The following is a 20838-nucleotide window of genomic DNA, read 5'->3' as shown; positions in this document are numbered from 1 at the left end:
TTAACATTCCTCTCTCACTTTTCTTGTTTTCTTTTTTCTTTTTTTTTTCCTTTTTAAAAAATATATTATATGACAAGTATATGATTCATTGCTTTGTTTGTTCTCTGTGCAAATATTTTGGGTTTTTTTTTTTTTTTTATAGATATATTAATTGCGTGCAATATTCTATTAAGGGATGATTACAAAAATTTACCTCCTAGTTGTAAAAATTTTCATAATTATTCTTGTGTTTGTTTTTTTCCATATGCTTCTTTTCTAATTATATTTTTCTTCCAAATTATCCCTTCTTAACATAAAATAAATAATTTTATCCAAAATTAATAAATTAAAAGACCATATAACACCCATCTAATTAAAATAAATCTATTCATTAAAATCAAACCATTGTAACTTGTAGCCAATGACTCATCATAGCTCTAGATTTATCTTCTATACGATAAAATTTACTGCAATGAAAAAATCCAGCATCAATTTTCAATGACTTTCTATCTTCTATGTGTCATTTTTTTTTTTTTTCCTTTCTCAATCAAATATGAAGATTGTGTCATTTTTAATGTTTTTTTCAATTCAAATTTTAAATAATATTGATTTGGAATCGAGACTATAACTAAAATATATAATATGCACAGTAGAAAACACATATAATTTATCATATATCAAGCTCTCAAAACCATTATTCACCACCTACTATACTTTTGTGAAAATAGAAAAAAAAAAATCAAAAGAAAGAAACAGTGAGCAATTCTACCTAGAATGCTTGGACGAATTTGTTTATTGAGCAACTAATGTTGGGTTCCTCTATTTCAGTAGATTTTATTGTAAGTTAAATTTAGGGATATGATGCATGTATGTCTAGGTACAAATTAATTTTCAAAAGTTATGAAGGTAAATTATATGTTTGAATTAGATGGGCATTATGGTCTTTTAACTTATTAATTTTGGATGAAATTATCTACTTTATATTGAAAATGAATAATTTTAAGGGAAAATGAAAGTAGAAGGAAAGTTTTTGAAAAAATTAAAAAAAAATTCAAAAGAGAAGGATAATTATGAAAACTTTCAAACTAAATAATGAGATTTTGTAATTGTCCCTTCTATTAATTCATTTCTTTTAGTTGAGTTGTACTTAATTGATTTAAATTGTCAAGATATATTTACATAGATCAATAATATTATCATTTCACACACAAGAGCAAATAAATAAATAAGATTAACATCATCATATGTATATGGAAAGAGGATCAATATCATACATACCATATGAATATATATAAAAGTTTATTATCCCAGGTTATAAAGCAAAAAAAAAAAAAAGAAAAAGAGTTCTCCTCCCAAGTCCTTAACCAAACAAGTTTTGAATTCAAGATGAGATGTAATCTTTTTTCAAAAGAATTTACCTTAAAGTAGTGATATAGTGTTTAATCCAGTAAAGTTATTCGTTGAAGAAAAAAATAAATAAATAAATAAAATCAGCGATCATTTTTTTTTTTTTTTTTTGTTGGGAGCAAACCATATTTCCAAAAAAGTAAAAAAATGTAAAGAAACTCTTTTATTTTCTCGACACTTTTCTGGTCTACGTAAACCCTTACAGATGAGAGATGGCATTGGACAGTGAAACTGCAGGACGTGACACGTGGATTAAATGTAATGACGTGGGAGCTTTTGCTTCGGACACGTTGAATCGCATGGAGCACGACCATCTAAGCATTACAGGAAAATTAGGGCGAAGTGCACATACATTTATAAACATGGACATTACTATAAAAATAAATAAAATAAAATAAGAAAAATAACGATGGAAGTGGGACTCATTATCGAAATTCAATGGTCGCTAAATAAAGTACGTTATAGTTCTTTATTTTTATGATTTGTTAAGATTCTAATATTTGATTTGTAATGAAAAATTGGTTTAATCTAATTTATTAAGTTCAATAAAAATATATATGAATATATCATGATTGTTTTTTGTTTTAGAAAAATTTGAAATATATATATATATATATATACACATTAATCTTTAATTCATTTTTAAAGATATAAAAATGATTTTAACGCAAGGGTGCTACTAGGTATACCAACTTTTTGGATAGCAACTGACATAACAACAATACATGAATGTGAATAAATTAATATAATAAATACATGTATGTGCAAGTGAATTCTAGATAAGTTAAGATGAATGTTCAACAAAATTGATAAACAAAGAGATGGATTGGATATTTGTGATTGTGAAAGCACCAAAATTTTTTTGCTGCTAGTTATGAAAGGAATTATAGTTTTCGCATTAAAAAGTCAAATGTCAATGGTATTGATGCTGTTGGTGCAATTGGAAGAAGAGAAAGATCTGATCTCTTTTAAAAGGAATACAAAATGGGAAATGGACCTGTTGGAATGAACTATGAGATTGCTTATTATTCCCCCTTTTTTTTTTTAAAAAAAAAAAGAACCCACTATGTTTTTTTAGTTATTGTATTGGTCGGTTCATCTTGATCCATGTGGCAAAAAAAGGGTGGGAGCTATCTGGTCCGGTATTTCATCCTTCGGCCAAAGAATCGATTCGCTCCCAATTTGGCTTATCCATCCACGCCTTTTTTTGTTTTGTTTTTTGGTTTCCCCCCTTTACTTTTGTTAAAAAGTCAATAAAAAATTTTGTTTATTATATTGGGTGGTCATTTTACACCCTATTTCTAAAAGTTATTGTTGTAGAAAATTCAAATTGGAATGAAATTTTGGTAAAATAATACCACCAACATTGATAGATGGATATGCCAACATCTATCAATTGTTGATTATTAGGTGCAATAATATTATGGATAACAAATTGTTTATCAAATAATGTTTCATTATCATTAATTTGTATTCCCATTCGTTAATTTGATGAGTTTAAGATAATTTTCATAAGCATTTGTGTTTCTTTTTTTTTTTTATATGTAATTTTTTTTTTATATATACATAAATTATATGTAAAAGTTACAATTGAGTTCTTTTTTCACAAAAAAATAAAATAAAAGTAAAAAGTAGACGAACGTCGTGGTTCTATGATGTCTAAAGAGAAAAATGATGCCTTATGCTCTGGTGATGCACTATTATATAAAAAAATAATAATAAATAAATAAATACCTCTTATCAGTATTATAGACATTAGATCAATACATATTAGAAAAGTTTGGTAGAGCTTTTGTAATTCATGACGTAAAGCATCTTAGAAGTAGAAAAATTAAAGTAGGTATAAAATGTAACACCAAATACTTTATTAGCATTCCCTTTTCAAATTACTAAACCCATACACACCTCTTGTGTGAGCCAACCTATTTATCCTCTTTTGCTACGTCACCCTAATTACCAACTCCACGTTAGGTTTAATTTAAATTGAGGGCTCTTTTTTATTTTTTTATCATTTTATGGGTCTAATTTTATGCACCAAAAACTTGAAAATTATTATATAATAACTCAGTCTTATCTTGAAAAACTACTTGTAAATGTTCACAAAATTACCTCCCATTTGTGATTATCTATCAAGTGAGTTATGCCAAATAAATATGGTGGCCCACCACATTATTTTATAACTGGGTCACAGAGTAATACCTGGACATGTTTGTCCAGCTAATCGAAATAAAGGCCTTGGAATAATGAAAAGTGAAAAGTGACCTCTTTTTCCAGGTTAATACTACATGTAATTACCAAACAAAAAAAGGTTAATAGTATATGTATAATTACTAAATACTAGAGTAGTTTTTGGGATATAAGGGGAATTATGAAGTTTCATTCAAAGTTTGAATTTGAATTATAACAGCTTCCTTGTTTTTTCTTAGAAGAGCTTTCTTAAAAAGTCACATTCCATAATGCCCAACAGCTCTTCTAAAGTCTTCTGTAAAATTAACTGAACACCCTATGAATTTGAACCTTAAAAAGCTATCTCCGCTTTGCATTCCACACGGGGCCTAAGTGTAAAGTGCTTTTCAGTTAGCTAAGTTTTTGTTCCTCTTCTGTCTTCCAAAATCAAAATTTCTACACCCCCTGCAACTTGGTGCTGAGGTTTTCTTGAAATATGCTTTCCAAGGTTTAGACAAATGGGTTTTCTTGTGGAGGTTTAATTCTTCTAAACCTTCATGATGCATATATATAGCATAAAAAGACATTGCGGCTGCTTTTTGTGTAATCAATTTTATCATTTTTCATAATGACAGAACATGATGACCTGGAATAATGGAATTCATTAAAGAAAGAAAAAAGGTGGAGAGAGTCGTGACAAATGGATGCATTATTTTGTCTTGTGCAGACTTTTTTTTCACATATGAATGCGAACCATCTTCTTTCTCATTGGCGTTTGAGTGCTAAATCTGCTTCCACATAAAATTCAACTTACAATTATACCAACAACCCAATCCAATCGACAGAGAGACCAGATTCATATTTGCTTTAGTTATTCTGATTAGTAAACTTGAACCAGTACTACTACTCACTTATATGTTGTCAAATTTTCCTGAGAAAATCTACTTAGGATTTATTTAGCACTAGGTAGAAATATTCCTAAACCAAAAAGTTACATTCCCATTGGATGGAATATCGAATTTACTCGTTTAAAATAGAAACATTAAGCTACAGACTAACAAGGGATTCAGAGACTGATGCTCTATTATTATCAAAACATTATATTTCCTCGCTTGCCCCGAAAAGGACCTATGGAATTTTTGTATGGCGGACTAGTTGTCAAGCCCAAGCCAATCCAATCAACGATTTTGGGCCTGTTTCTAAGCCCAAATACTAACAATAACATAGGAGGAGTGTTTTTTTTTTTTTTTTTTGGGGCTTTGCTTTAAGAAGGAGTAGTTATCTGACTCTGCAAAATTGAATTTGATTCCGTTCTTGTCCCATGGAATATTAAAGGAAAATGTTCTAAATATGTGTTGAGAATGATCTATTTAGAATGAGATCTCATGCCTTATTTATGTTTCACTAGTAATATGATTCCACCTTGTTTAACTAATTTATCCGCATTTAGTTTTGCAATTATATCCATCATATATTACTATATTTATACCAATTTATCAATATCTAAAAAATCTCTCTTTCACTCAGTAATTAATAAAATCAACGCTTTCCTCTATTAATTATTAATTATCACTAAACTGTTGTTCGAAAAAATATATATCACTGAACTGTTATAAAGAAACTAATTATTTATTATCCGATCTAAAATTATTATTTAGAAGATTAGAAAGTTTGGATAAGGTATTACACGTTTATTTATTTATTTATTTATTAAAATATGTTTCTATTCTATTGTACATATAATTATTCATTATATGGAAGTTGATTATTTTACGTTTTTATTTTATATGTTTTATTTTTCTTTGCAGGTGTTATCGAAACTGATTCGTTACAAGCTGTGAAGTTGATTCATTTCAGACTCCTCGGAAAGCATTGATTCCAGAATGTAATCTGTTGCAGTCAAAAGAAGCAGCTTCTTCGGTCTTTTTTATTTTTTTTATTTTTTATGGTTTTACCTGTATTTTCTCCCCAGGGATCTCGGATTTTTTTAGTAAACAATTAAAAAAAATTAAAAAAATTAAAATTTCATTTTGCGCTTACTAGTTTTCTAAACAAAATCATTTATAAACTGTCCAAGACTTATAAAACTTTGTTCATTTTCTTCTGTCAAATTTATCTGAGACATGGTTTTCATTTGGGGCAACCTTCTACCAACACCAACACCTCTCTTGTTCATATTGACCCTTCTTTTTCTTCTTCCTTGTGCCTCCTATTCAGATCATTTCCAAATATCTCATTTCGACCATGACCAAACCAACATACAGTATCAAGGAGATGCAGTGCCTTTTTTTATTTTTTTGTAGCCATTGAGTTGATTATTTATGCCGAGTTGGGTGAGCCACCTATGCTGAGAATGACCCTATATGGGACTCGCCAACTTCACAACCCATTTCTCCTTCACCATCAACACTCAAGGTGCTCCTCGTTATGGCCATGGCATTGTGTTTTAACTTGCCCCATTGGGTTCTCAAATCCCACCAAATTCAGCAGGAGGATATGTATGCCTATTCAATACCACAACCATGGACTCATCTTGAAACCAAAATGACCATGTCGAGTTCGGCATGATTTCGAACCCTCAATGTGATTCTCCAGTTGAGCATGGTCCGGATCAACAGCAATTCAAATTGCTTCTGCGGTTTACACTCCTTGGAGTGTTAGCCTGCATAGCGAGATAACATCAACGCGTGGATCGACTATTATGCTGCTATGAAGAATTTTAAGTCTCCATTGGAAGTATGGAAACACCTAGGATTCGAAAGAGAATACCAGTCTTTCTTATCAGATTGATTTGAAGAAGGTTCTTCCTCGGTTTGTCACCATTGGATTTTCATCTGCTACCAGTCTATACGGAGGGAGACATCCTCAGATCATGGGAATTAAATTCAACTTTAGATAATAAATTAAAAGAGATGTTTTGCCATCAGTGAGATGCTAAATTTGCCGTCTGCACTAGACTTTATATATGAATAGGGGTCACCATTTTACGTTGGCCTTTGATTGCCAAATCTGTTGCATAAAATTCCAAAGCACAATTATATCATAAGGATAACTAGGTAGGAAAATTCCTAACCTTGCAATATGGGATTTATTTCCTTGAAACAGAAACATTAAGCTACAGACTAACAGGGATTCAGAGATTTATGCTTTATAATCAGAACTGTGCCTTCATTCTCTATCATACCCGATAAAATAATCAACCTGGATGACAGATATAGTAAGATAGTATCAACAATCAAACATGCTCCATACACTTTCAAACTCCGCCCAAAAGGATTATTCTTCTTCTATTTTACGGTACCTTGTGGGGGCAGTCTCAGGAACAAGAAAAGGAATCAGGCCACAAGATTCTTTTTCCATTTTCTCAGCTCCATCAAGGCATTATTTTTCCCCACAAGCGCTGTGTTTCAACAATAAAAATGATGCTGAATCTGTAAATTTACCTTTTTCATTGACATGTTGCATTAATTTGTTTCAATTGAAACAAGATGCTCTAAATCTCCTAACGATAATGTATGATCACCCAATGGCAGTATTCTTTTTCCATATTCATTTGCAATGCTAAGATGTACACAAGGATCCACTAAAATGCTCGTTGTAGTAGAGCCATATGAAGTAGTATGCACACGGTCAAATCCAACTAGCTGCTTTTCTGGAGTGCCTTTGATAACTTTTGGCACTCTTGAGAACAACAACACAACATGGCCACCATCCATGTTTCCATCATTCCTCACAGATATTTGCACAGAGAACCTCAATGAATCACAAGAAGTTACCTCATCTATGTTTACATAATCAAGCCCATCTCCTACTTGATGTAGTACTTTTCTACCAGAACCAGCCTGCAAAGATCCTGTTAGGCTTAGTTTATTTGGGGCTGATAAGAATTCATAAACGTAGTTGCTGTAGCTCAGGCCTTGTCCAAATGAATAAACAACATTTCCAGTATAAAATCGGTATGTTCTTCCAGGATAACCACGAGCAGAATCAGCCCGCATACTCATATCATTCATTGGGACACTGGTGAATGACTGAGGATACCAAGTCACGGGCAGTCTTCCACCTGTGTTATATTACATCCAAATATCATGTTAGGCTTTGCCACTCAAAACCAAAGTCAAAAAGGATACAGATACGTAACAGACTACAAACAACCTAAATTTATTTAACAGTATTTGAATTGTAAACCTTTATCATATTACATATAATGGATTTTGTTTCTGGATCATGTAAGCATATCTAAATCATTAAACACCAGGAAATGACTATAAGGACATAACAAAGAAAAAAGATCTATTTGTCATGGCATGCATCAAAACACCTTCAGAGTGGTATACTCATGTTCTTAGATACCTACCTGGATTATAATCTCCAAAGATAATTTCTGCAAGTGCCCTACCACCAGCTTCCCCAGGGTAGCCAATCCAGAGAATGCTTGCAATTCGTGGGTCCTTCTCAGCAAATGATACATCAAGAGGCCCACCACCAGTAAGAACTAGAATCACTGGTTCTTTACTAGCAGCAGCTATGGTGGATAGAAGAGCCATCTGTTTACCAGGTAAGAGAAGACTAACTCGATCAAGATCTTCTGTTTCTTGGGTCAAATCAAGACCAAGAACTATAACAACAAAATCAGCTTTTCTGGCAGTAAGAATGGCTTCATCAAACCCAACATCAGAGGTACAATTTACATCAAGGCAACCAGCTGTATAAGATGTTTCCTTTGCATAATCTTGAAATCCGTCAAAAAGGCTCTTTGGGTTGCAGGGAATTCCTGAGAAAGTATTAATTGCAAATCCTTAGCTTAGGAGCAGTAACAAATGAATTTTGTGTACTATGCAGTAACCCAAGAAATAATGTAAGCTTGAGAACACTTGTGAAATTGAATCCAAATGCCAGTTTTCCCGCTTCTTTGGTGATCGTATATTTTTTGGGAGGGAGGGAGAGAGATGGGAGGAAAGTGGAGTATGGAGGCTAGTAGTTCAAGCTTCAGCCCAGTACTGGATTTCATTATTCTAAAACTGATTCGAGAATGTGGCTAACAAGTCATAGATTATCAATATTCATGATCAAATTTAGAGCAATAATGTTTTTTGAGAACCTAAAGACTTAACGAACTCTGAAACTTTGCCTAAAATCCAAATATAATAAGGAAATTTATATGAACCTAATAAACTGTAGAGGTGTAGTACAGACATTTTATGATACCTGAGTAGCCTCCACCCATTTTACTTGCATTGTTTGCTAAAGGGCCAATGACGGCTAAAGAGGAATATTCATTTTTCTTCAAAGGCAAAATTTTTTTATCATTTTTAAGGAGAACAATTCCCTGTCTTGCAGCCTCAAGTGCCAATTTCTTGTGCTCTGAGGTACAGACATTTTGAGGTCCTAAACTTCCAAATTTCCCTTTTCTAGGATTCCCATCAAACAGCCCGAGACGAAGCTGAACAGAGAACAAATTGATAAGAGCTCTGTCTATGTCCTCCTCTTGCACCTTCCCTAGTTTAGTTGCATTGAGCATATGCCGAAGCATGTATGTTCCACAATTAATATCCGTCCCTATAAATAACTGAATAAACTGTAACACTTTTCAAAAAAAAAATCCATAAATTCTAGTTCATAATTATTGCCATAAATTCTCAACAAAGTTAATACAAAAAGGAAAAAATGAATAAATAAATAAAACAATTATAATGACCTGCTTTAAGAGCATCAGCAACTGCATCCTCAGGAGTTTTAGTGTAATTCTGATATTCAAAAACCGTGGCCACAGCATCACAGTCAGAGGTGATATATCTGTACTTCATGCCACCAAAGGCCATAACATACTCAGCTACGAAAATCAAGATTGAATATCCAATATATCTCTATTCTATTCACACACAACTAGAGCTCTAAAAAAAGATTACCCTTTAAACGCCCATTCATTCCGAGGTTGATCCAAGAGATCCTTCCTTGCACAAGCAGGAACACCATTTACTTCATTGTAAGAACACATCAAGCAGCTAGCTTTGCCTTGTTCAACACAACTACGAAAAGGGGGCTGATATGTATCTGCCAAGTCTTGTTCTGAAACCTATAAAAAATATTAAAAAATAAAGCTCAAAAATTCTAAACACCTAGATTCTATCATAAATAAAGGAACAAAATCTCACCACAGCATTGAAGCTATATCTATTGAATTTCTTCCATTTTTCCAAATCATAAGCAGTTAAATGCTTGCAACAAGCAGAGAGCATAAGATCATCATCCTCACGATTCCCATCATCATCATCTTTCAATACTCTCGTCTCTCCAAATCTATTCCTTATTCCACTACCAGACATCCAATTGGCACCTTGAAAACCCCTAACAAAATCAATAGCATAAGCAGAAGCAACCATGGGGTCCTCACCTGGAGTCTCCTGGCCTCTCCCCCATCTGGGATCTCTGAAAATATTGATATTGGGTGCCCAGAAAGTCAACCCAGCTTGCCCAACATTGTACATTGCTCTGCCTTCAACAGCAATAGCCGAACCAATCAAGAACCAAAGCGTCCTATTAAAGGAAGCCGCAGTGAGAATCACTTGTGGGAAACTTGTAGCGGAGTTGATGACTCCATCGAAGGAAACTCCAGGACCATTGATGGCGATTCCATGGAGTGATTCGGACCACCATTCGTAAGAGGGTATGCCGAGTCTTGGGATTGCAGAGACATTGTCGGAGAGCTGTTGAATCTTCTCATGAAGGGTGAGGAGGGAGACAAGGGACTGAGCTCTGGTGGTGATGGGGAGTGAGGTGTTGCAGAAGGGGTAAGAGCTATGGTGGGGTGGCTTGCAGGGGAACAGACGATGATGTGGGTTGGAAGAGAAACTGGAGCAGAGTTTGAGGAATTGTAAAACCAGCAAGAGGAAGAAGAACCTATGATTATGCATTTGGGCTCTGAAAAAATTGTTGGTTATGAACTGTCAGGACTTTTAAGGATGTTTTTCTTCTTCTATTTTTGAGCAGTGAGCAGTACAAGAATCTATGATTTAAGATTGGATTATTAGACTGGTAGTTGTTTGTTGTTACATAACCAGGTGTGGAGATCAAATATATAAAAGAGTTTCTTTGTGCAATTTACTTTATGCAGTTTCCTATCCAGATGAAATTACCAAAACACCCTAAACGTTAACCTTTTGAATACTTTATACGGTTGCCGACCACCACCCACCAACACCAATAGATTCCCAAACTCCTGAGATGACACAACCCATATCAATGAACCCAAAACATGCCAATCTACACAACCACGACAACCTCATAGCCAAATTATAACCCACCCAAACGATTGCTTTTGGCTGTAATTATGGCACCATATGGCTAGGCAGGATCATATATGTATATATATATATGTATGTATATATAATACTTCCTTGATAATATCTAATAATTAATTAAAAAAGGATAAGCTATCGTGGATCCCCCACCATTAGTCACCGACAGAGAGCACAATCCATGTGTCGTAGATTAACTGAAAATGCATTCGTACGTCTGGGCAAGCAGAGAAGAAATAGTCGAACAATGCCAACCACGGTGGCTCAAAAAGAGTGGTAGGAGGTTCGGACTTTTTGGTAATTTTAATATGAATAGAAACTGTCTACAGTGCAATTTGTAGTGTAGGTAGAACTTCTCTGCATAAAAATGTTTGAAATGGATATTCCCAGATTTGGGAAAAAGCAAAAAAATTACCTATAATTATGGTAAGAGTGTAAAGATTCACTATCTTACTTTCCATTTCATGAATCTTTGTATATATATATATATATATAAAATTTTTTTATGATCAGATGATTTATATGCGGACATATTTAAAATTGATATTTTTTAAATACATATATCTTGTATACTATATACATCAAAATCGATATTTGCATCCAAAAAATATCAATTTTAAATACAATCATATCATAAAATTATCTTTTATATATATATATATATTTGCTAATATTTATGAATGATATTATTATCCAATCAGTCACTAAAAAATTATAAGAAAAATGTTATCCAATCTACTTTAATAAATAATATTTGATTTTTTTTTTTGGGTTACGTCATTATGAATATAATGATTTTTAATAATATTATTGTCACTAATTCATTTTTTTGTTTTTTTGGTAATTCTATTGTCACTAATTCTATTAAACTGTTTTTTTAAAAGTTATAATTGGTATAAATAGATAAACGTGTCATTTATAAGGGGGTTTGAATAATTTTTTTTCTCAGAATCAGATACATGAGGATTTGCAGCCTTAAAGTTGGACTGCTTTATTACTTTAAGGATTTGCATAGACTATTTTAAGTAAAGGCCACATTCAATCTAATATACGTCGGGTGCTTTGTCTTAACTAAATTTTAGAAGTTCAGCCTTTTTTATTTATTTTTATTTGCTTCTAAGAAAAGTTCAACCTTATGTTAACAAAACAAAAGTGGAGATAGTTGCTTCAAAATTATAGTTATCCCTTTGTCACGATCAAATTATCTTTTAAGAAAATCAAGAGTATTTTTTATCTTTAGTGGTATAACATTTTTAAACCAAATTTGGATAAATTGAAAAAATATAGATATATTTGTGTAAAATAGAATTAGCCAAAATAGAAAAGCCTAATAGGCACCTTCTCAATGATATTCTGTATTCCTAAATTTAGCCCTATAGAGTATATACAATCTCGACGTGGTAAAAGATTCCATTTCCTCCCAAAGCTGTAATTAAGAAAAAAAAATGATTACTCTGTTTATTAAATCAAATCAAGAACAAGAACTGTAATAACAAAATCAGCCTCACTAGCATCTCAAGGCTTGTTGGCATGCCATTTGGATATATGTCTTTACTAAAATATAATAATAGTTTTCCATTTGGACCATTAAATGGGAAATTGTATCAAATTTGGCTTTTGATCCTACAATCATGATTAATATTATTTTGTTTTTCATTTGTAAGAAGTAATCTAAAAGTGGAATCTATTTCTATTTAATAAAATTTAAAATTTAGCATTGTTTTATTTTAATATTTTTGGTAGAGTATGTTAGTAGCAGTTTTATTAAATGTATGAATGTTAAAATTTACTACTAGTATTGGTATTTAATATCAAATTTAAAAAATGACAATACCAGAATGGTATTTATCATTGGAGATGAGTTTCATCAAATCTAGCAATGCATCGGAGCTACAATTTACATGAGCTGCATAAGATGTTTCCTCTACAGAGTCTTGAAGTTGAAATCCAATCCATCAAAAAGGTTCTTTGAGTTGCAGGGAATTCCCAAGAAAGCATAGATTGCAAACCCTTAGGGGGCGTTTGGTATGCAGGATAGGTTCGGATCGGACATGATAGGTTCGGATCGGACAGGATCGAATAGTGCAGTACTGTGTTTGGTATAGTTCTGGACTGAATGTTGGACTAGTTGTCCCATGTTTGGTGCAGGATCGGACTGGATTGGACTATTTTATAATTATAGTTTTATTTCAGAAATCCTACGCTCTATAATTATGACATTGCCATATATTTCTGGCTTCAAAGCATTCTCCCCTTCATTTTTAATTTCTACATGAACATTTGCATAACTGCAACAAAAAATAAAATAAATAAATAAACAAACCAAATTGAACTAAGAAGTAAGTCTTAAAACACTATTTTGCAAGCATAGGAAGCACATTAAAATATCTCAAATGCAAAAAATGCCTCTTGAAAAAAAAAAAATATAAACCAACTATATGTTATTCACAAACTTGAATTCTCTGTTATATTTACAGTGCTCCCACTATGCTTCAGGCCACTGAAACCTAAAAGAAAGTCCGAAACAATTTCAACAACCACCTTAAATGCAAATTAAGAAAGATCTTTATGGATACTTCAGGTCTAAGAGATAACTAAAAGTGTCTAACTCATTAAAGCAATACTGCAGGCTACAGAATCACTAATCAAAAGGATCCAGTTAATGGTTAGAGTAAAGAAGCACAAGAGAAAATACTGATGCCCAAAGAATGAAGTTTCTCTCAACGTTAAAGGAAGAGGGAAAATTTACATAATATATCAATAAAAGTTTAACAGCATTGCAAATAACGGGATTTTAACAATCATGCTAGGAAGTACCAAAAGGGTTTAAAGTACTGCTTTTGTAGAAAGTAAAATGCCAGCCAGTAACAAAAGAAAGCTTTCTAAAGTGCCCTCAGATCTCATAGCTTGCTGGTCATTAGGGGCATAGCCACTGAATTTTCAATAAGAGCCTCTTTACATCTTCAACCGCATTGAGAAGAGAGAGAGAGAGAGAGAGAGAGAGAGAGAGAGTAAGAAGTGGTGGTGGTGGTGATGGTAACAGTAGCAAAAATGTAAAAAAAAAACTCCAATGTGAAAATTCACGGTACCACTTCCCAGAATAAAATTTTCCATCATAGGGCAAAAGCAATCAATACAATTCTTAAAAGTCAAAATTTGGGTCTTAAGCAACTATACAACCAGTAGTAAAAGAAGTAACTCAAAGAAACAAACCCAAACCAACAAAACATCCAGTAATCAACCAAGTTAAGCATACTAAAACAGCTATTTTGCATTCAGATCTATATTATTAAATCTAAAATAAAACACAAAAATACATATTTATCTCCATTCACTTGTCTATAACGCAGCTCATAAAAAAAATCTATACTTTATGCACAAACATTAATGCGAAATTTAAAAAAAAAAAAAACAAAAACAAAAATCAAAATTTCCATAAATAAAAAGAGATTCTAACAAGTCTAAGCCCGGTTTGGAGCTTCATTCACAAATGGGTTCCATCTAGAAAAGCGAAATGCACAAAAATAAAAATATAAAAAGCCCTCGGACCTCATAGCTTTTGAATGATTCATCCACAGTTTCAAGCAAATGGCGTTCTTCGAAAGCCTTTCAACACCACCGTAATTGTGAGAATGTGTGTATTATGTGTATGGTTGCGTGTGTGTGTGTGTGTGTGTGTGTGTGTGTGTGAAGAAAGAAGAAGAAGAAGAGGCGGTGATGACAAAAGGCTCCTGAGGAACAAAACCACGCTAAGCCGCTCATTACATTGAGTTTATACATCATTGGGCAATACACAAAATCATTAAATATTTAACAAATAAACTAAACGACAATGGGCCATAGATTATATTTTGTGTTGCATTGTCGTTTAGGAGAAAAATGGGTAATTTATATAGATTGATCCGAAGGTTAAAAAACCAGAGAGAACAAAGGTAACCGTGCGTATGGTTGAAACAGAGAAATACACTCAAAAAATAAAAAACAAAAACTTGAGAAAATTGAAACCATAGGCAAAATCAACAAATTCTGGATGTCATAAACCCTAGGCATAGAGAAGATAGAAAGAGGAGACTTACTTCCATTTTGACCGGTGATGAAATTGGCAGAGTCGCCAAGCTCGATTTCCAGGTGACTGTGGCACATGAAGTTCTCTAGCCGGATTCTTTTAACAACGCCTGCCATGGGACGGTGAAACACGCCGGAGATATGATCGTTCATGACTGAGGCTGAGTTCTGCTTCTTCTCCTCCTAGGGTTCCGAATCAAAAAGAAAGTGGTTTAGACTCAACCGCCAAGAACCTCCGTGACAAAGATTCCTATCAGTGGCGGGAAATAAAAGGACTTGATGCGGTAGAAGAGAGCTCAGTCGGACAAAAGTGACCCAGCCTCCAGATGGGTCAGATTTATCCCCTTCATTTGGGATAAAATGATCAACGGGACAAACCTGTCCCCCTCCTATTTTTACTTTCCAAACACCGGATTGGGACTGGATCCTGTCCTGACCTGCCCAGTCCTGCGTAACAAACACGCCCTTAGCTCGGTAACCATAGTAAAGGAATTTTATATACTATGCACTGTATTTTCTAATGGTTTTTGGTTAGAGCTATAATTGAGATAAATAGATAGAAGAGTTATTATATTTTTATCATGGGTTTCTTCATTTAGCTTGAAATCGTTAATAGGGAAGTTTGAAAATTATATGGTAAGGAAGAATTTATTTTTCAGATTCGGATACTTTATTCATGCTTCTAAAATTGGGCTGGTTTAGTTACCATTTGCATAGACTATTTTAAATATGGACCATATTCAATCTAGAGAACATATTTGGTGGGCCTTATGGCATTGAATTTTAAATTTCAACCTTATGCTAATAATAAAACAAAAGTGCGAGATAATTGTTTCAAAATTTTAGTTATTCTTTTGGCACGATCAAATTACCTTTTAACACAGTTAAGAGAATATTTGATCTTCTTCGGTGGTAGAATATTTTTAGATTGCTCAACTTTAAATTATAGAATAATTTATTGAAATATCCGATTAGAAAAACCAAATATATCAAAATTGAAAATGAAAAATTTATGAAGTGAACGAGTCAAGATTAATATTAGTAGTTACTACTATTTGTGGTGTAAATAGAAGCTTCCTCAAAATTGTTGTCCTTTTTATGGCATTGCTGCTACTCCTTGATCCCTTAAACCCAATAATTAAGACAATTTTCTAAAATTAGACAAGAAATTTATTATTATTTTTTTTTGGTAAATAAGGGGGCAGTTGGTGTCGGGTTTTGATTATCCTACGTCCTTCAAAACACATTAATTAATCAAAATGGAGTATATATTTCCAATCACATTAATCGAAGAAACAAACAAAGGCTTTCCAAGACAAACTTCAGGTGGCCCAACCAACATTATAAAATGGAGACCAATTTTGCTGTATATAATAGACTATGAAGATTCTGGGGGATTACATTGGGCCTTCTTGTTCTGTCTTCTGGTGCGTCTATATTTGGGTTCTGATGAATCACATCCTGATAAGAATCTTTCGTTTCTTTTTTTAATTGAACTTTCGTACTTTTTATACTACTTTTTTACTACTAGGAATCTTGACCAACTCTATTACCACCAAAAGGAAAAAAGAATTTCGACCTACTCCAATGCAGATTGAAGCAAAATGTCGAATTGGGTATGTTTATAATGAAGAAATTAAAGATGATGCAATTTCTTGAAGGTATATTGCTTCTGTCATTCATGATGCTTTTTTCAATGCCTAAATGAAAGAATGATACCAAATATTTGCACATAATGTGAGTTCCAAATCGATATCGGATTGCATGCAATGTATAATGTAAAAGAAAATGTGTTGGTTGATAAATGCATAAACCAACCGAAAAAGCCATGCAATATAGAAAGGGATGCCAAGATTCAATTTGGGTCTTAAACAAAGGTAGAAAAATTGCAATGGATTTGTCTTTTCCTTTACTCTCCAGCTGTGTGGTAATGTATTCAATATTCATCAAAAAAAGTAGTGTGGGTGTGGTAATGTCACTCCCTGTTTGAGTCTGACAAATTTTGGCTTCCACTGCTTCTATTGCATTTAGACTGGACATGAAATGAAACTTTCATTTTTTTAGTCCCTCTCTCTTCCTGTTGAACGTTTATCCGCCTTAAGAACCATTTATACAGCTCACTAACATAACAACAAATATCTCAAATCTTGTCAAGAGAATGACGTTGGAATCACCACCAACTCAAAATCTAGAGGTTCAAGTTGCCTCAATATACATATATATATATATATATATATATATATTTTTGGTAATACAAGTTGCCTCAATGTTATATCATATATATTCATTTTCCTCATTTTTACCAAGTATATATATATATATATATATATATATTCTTTTTCTTCACGTATATAAGAACCTTTGTTTTATATTTTGAAGTTTGGAAAAGTGGCAAGGAAAGAAAAATCCCAAGACTAAAGCGTAAAAGTTATAGAATATAGTTAGTATATTTTCTTTATTATTATTATTATTATTTATTTCTATGTTATATGCTTCTTTTCTTTTTAATTCCTTTCTAATCAAATAATGGAAACGATACATTCATTTATTTTTATAGTTCATGCTATCTGCATTAATTCAAAATTATAAACACACAACTTTGATCATAGAAGGATAATATTATAGGTCAAGCTAATGAAGCAACAAAGTATATTAAAAAGGCTATGCCAAATAAAAAATTAAAAAGCTAACAATTATAGACAAAAAAGCAGAGAACCTAGTTAATTAAGTTGGCTTGCCACCACCGCCTACCACTTCCACTCCTATCCAGAAATTTCACTTGTCAAACTAATCACAGCCTAAAACTACGGAAAAAAAATTAATTAAATAATTCGTTTAATCTAGAAAAAACTAGCTAGTCTATGAACGTTTGGTCAGCGGTAAAACCATAATTCATCGGTACTCATCAAAACTCAAAACTAGTACCATTCTGATAGTTCCCAAGGTAACATGCCTTGTTAGCTTTAAGCAGTTTTTAGACATATATATCCAGAGGAAGAAGAAGCTGATATGTGTTTACAGGAGGGAAAAAAAAAAAACAAGGCGGATATTGAGGCAGCCCAGGACCACACGTCCGTAGGGCTTCATGGATATCACACAAAAAACTACATCTGACTGAATCCATGACCTACTCTTCAAGGTTATCTGGTAATCAGATACATGTTTCAGGAAATGTATACGTCAGTCTATATATGATCTTTAAAGCAGTATATATTTTAATATTTTAACATGTAAATGTGTGTGTATATATTATATAATTTTATTATCCTAGACATTGTCGCTTAGGTTATGCGGACATCAAAGTTCTATCACTAGTAATACGACGTGGGCATTCTCTTTTTTTTTTTTTTTTTTTTTCTTTTGGCTCTGAGACGTGGGCATTCATATGTGTGTGTGTGTGTATATACATATTATATTATTCGTAATAGGATGTGTGTGTGTGTGTATATCATATAATATATTATTCGTAATAGGATGTGACATTGAGTAAAAAGGGATTGTGTATCTGTATATATATATATATATAGTACTAATTAATCTCATTAGGATATCTACACTTCATAAAAATCAACATATATACAATGCGCATATAAGTAAGGATGCACTGCAAATGAAATTAGCTTGATTTATAATTTGCATTGTATTATAAAGTTTGAATATTCTAATATGAATTATATATATTGTATATACATATATATTGCCAAATTTTGGCGTATCATTTGAAAGATGATTCTCAGTGATTTAGAGTAAGGAATTTAAAAACACAAGTGGTATAATGATGATTAATATATATATATATATATATATATATATATATGTGTGTGTGTGGTAATCTAGTCCATGTGAATATAAACATAAAAAGACAGAAAACTTCCAATGGGATTGGAAAAAGTTGATCATATACAGTTGTCTATATGGCTCGTCATCAACTTGGGGTTTAAGTATGCTAGAACCCTAGAAAAATTTTAACCGCACACCTGGTAGAAAATTCATTAGGTCTATTTTCAATGAAACAAACTGAGAGAGAAAAGTGAAAATTGATATGTGGGTGTAAATCAAATCGCATTAGGGTTTCTGCAGATAGAGCCACATGCATGATAAAATTTTCATTAGGAAGGCATTGAATCTTTGTTCATTTTCTTAATAAATCCAATACTAAATGTTGGCATAAATTATCAGCTAGTTAGACATGATCATTACCAAGGTTTTGGGAGCATCTTCCTTCTTTGAGGACCCATATCCAATTGAAAACAGCATTAAAAAAAGTGAAAGTAATAGTGTTAAAATTTGACTTCTATATGGTACTCAAATTGTTCATTTTTTATTGTTTCTTTTTCTTTCTTTTCTTTCCTTTTCTTTTTTTTTTTTTTTTTTTTTTCCTTATCCTGGCATATTTCATCATTTGACTTTATTCAAAAAGCAGTTGCTACTTCCAGCTTTTGCTTTAGAAATCACCTGAATAGTGATATTCTACAATTTATATAATTATATATTTTGTTCATCATTTTCTAGTATATCCATGTTATATTCTGCTGGATTTTGAAAATATTCATTGGAGTACCATTTTTGCTTTTTTTTTTTTTTCTATCCCCACTGAAATAACGTTTTTCATAGTATATTAATGCTGCTATGAGCAACACAATTTCAATGTCCAATTTTACATTTAGCTATATATTTTATATACTTTTGTTCACCAAGGTCATATATAATATATATACTTTGGACTTTCAGTGCAGCAGTAATTACTAATTTCCCATGCCTTCTGTTAAAGATTCTTGATATAATTAACAAATAAAATGTTAACAAAAGAAATTGTCAAAATAATACTATTGGTCATATTTATATAAATTAACAAAATGCTATGCAGCAAGGGTCATATTTAATCACAACAAATATTAATTTTTAAACTAATATTTATAGTCACGACGTGCACAAAATTTTAATTTGATCAAATGTTATTTCGAGTTTTAGTCTTAAAATTAAAATACATACACGTTTGACTGGTTGGTTTAAAATTAAAACTTTTAATCATAAAGTTAATCCACGTAAGTTTTATATGACTAATATTTTTATGCATAAAATTTTCTAATTTAAAGTAACAAAATCTCTTGTTAGTAACGATCAAATGGTTTTTTTTTCTTTTTTTTTTTTGGGGAATCCTCAAAAATCAGTGTCTTTCGTTATTAAAAAAAAAAAAAAGGAAAAAAATTACGCAGAAATTGGTATACTGAAAGATAAAGCACATATATGAGAGGATGACTCAAAATATCCGTGTCTAGAATCTCCCCCTCATGAAAAATCTTAAAAATTTTGTTGTCTAGTCTGAATTGCAGACCGACCAAGTAAAGCTTAATCCAAACTTCACAGAAACTTCGACTGCAAGAAAAATCGAATGCCTAAATAATAATTGACTTTGCAACAGAAAAAAATAAAAACAAATAAATAAGAGTTTGGATTGGATTTTGATTTGCCATGAACAAAAGTCATGAGCATCAAAATTCTATGGGCTCATATATATGTACAGAAATTATATACTCCTCCAATGAACTCTAATTGGTGAAAAATCACTATCAAAGCACCCTTTCTATTCTGCAAAATCTGGACACAAGTATTGTCTTCTTCTATTTGTTGTAATCTATATGTGACCAATCTCAAAATTATTAAAAGTTGCTTTAGTGCATATACTTTATTTCATAAACACAAACACTGGGTCAAAGGGCCCTATCTAATAGATTAATCCCTCTTTGAAGATGATCAAAATTTATCGAGTATTATATGGTAGAGAATAGAAGCTAGAGGTCGAGGATGCATGGGATGAAAGTGAATTAAGAGATGAGGTTGGTAATTTAGTGAATTTTGATTTTTCTTTCTTTTTATGAATTAGTGAATTTTGATGCTGTATAATAACTAGATAGTGTTATAA

General features: G+C 32.1%; 1 protein-coding gene across 1 annotated transcript; it reads right to left on the bottom strand.

Moving 5' to 3' along the window:
- Positions 1-6595: 6595 nt before the first annotated feature.
- On the bottom strand, positions 6596-10622 carry LOC107425123 (probable beta-D-xylosidase 6). Its single transcript, XM_016035055.4, has 6 exons — positions 9708-10622; positions 9462-9628; positions 9251-9348; positions 8761-9111; positions 7910-8326; positions 6596-7615 (listed from the first exon to the last, which is right to left on the bottom strand). The coding sequence occupies exons 1-6, from the start codon at positions 10464-10466 to the stop codon at positions 7017-7019; spliced, it is 2391 nt and encodes a 796-aa protein (XP_015890541.3). The 5' UTR covers positions 10467-10622; the 3' UTR covers positions 6596-7016.
- Positions 10623-20838: the final 10216 nt, after the last annotated feature.

The sequence above is a fragment of the Ziziphus jujuba genome, chromosome 7 (genome assembly GCF_031755915.1).
Source record: "Ziziphus jujuba cultivar Dongzao chromosome 7, ASM3175591v1".
In the NCBI taxonomy this organism is placed as follows: domain Eukaryota; kingdom Viridiplantae; phylum Streptophyta; class Magnoliopsida; order Rosales; family Rhamnaceae; genus Ziziphus; species Ziziphus jujuba.
This window is presented reverse-complemented; position numbering and strand designations above follow the sequence as displayed.

What these genes read in the sequence shown, in the direction of transcription:
- LOC107425123 (XM_016035055.4), bottom strand. Translation starts at nt 10,466, where the DNA reads ATGCATAATCATAGGTTCTTCTTCCTCTTGCTGGTTTTACAATTCCTC. An exon ending in AATGAATGGGCGTTTAAAGG is followed by an intron (nt 9,349 to 9,461) that starts GTAATCTTTTTT and finishes CATGAAGTACAG; the next exon opens with ATATATCACCTCTGACTGTG. An exon ending in CTTTGGAGATTATAATCCAG is followed by an intron (nt 7,616 to 7,909) that starts GTAGGTATCTAA and finishes AATATAACACAG; the next exon opens with GTGGAAGACTGCCCGTGACT.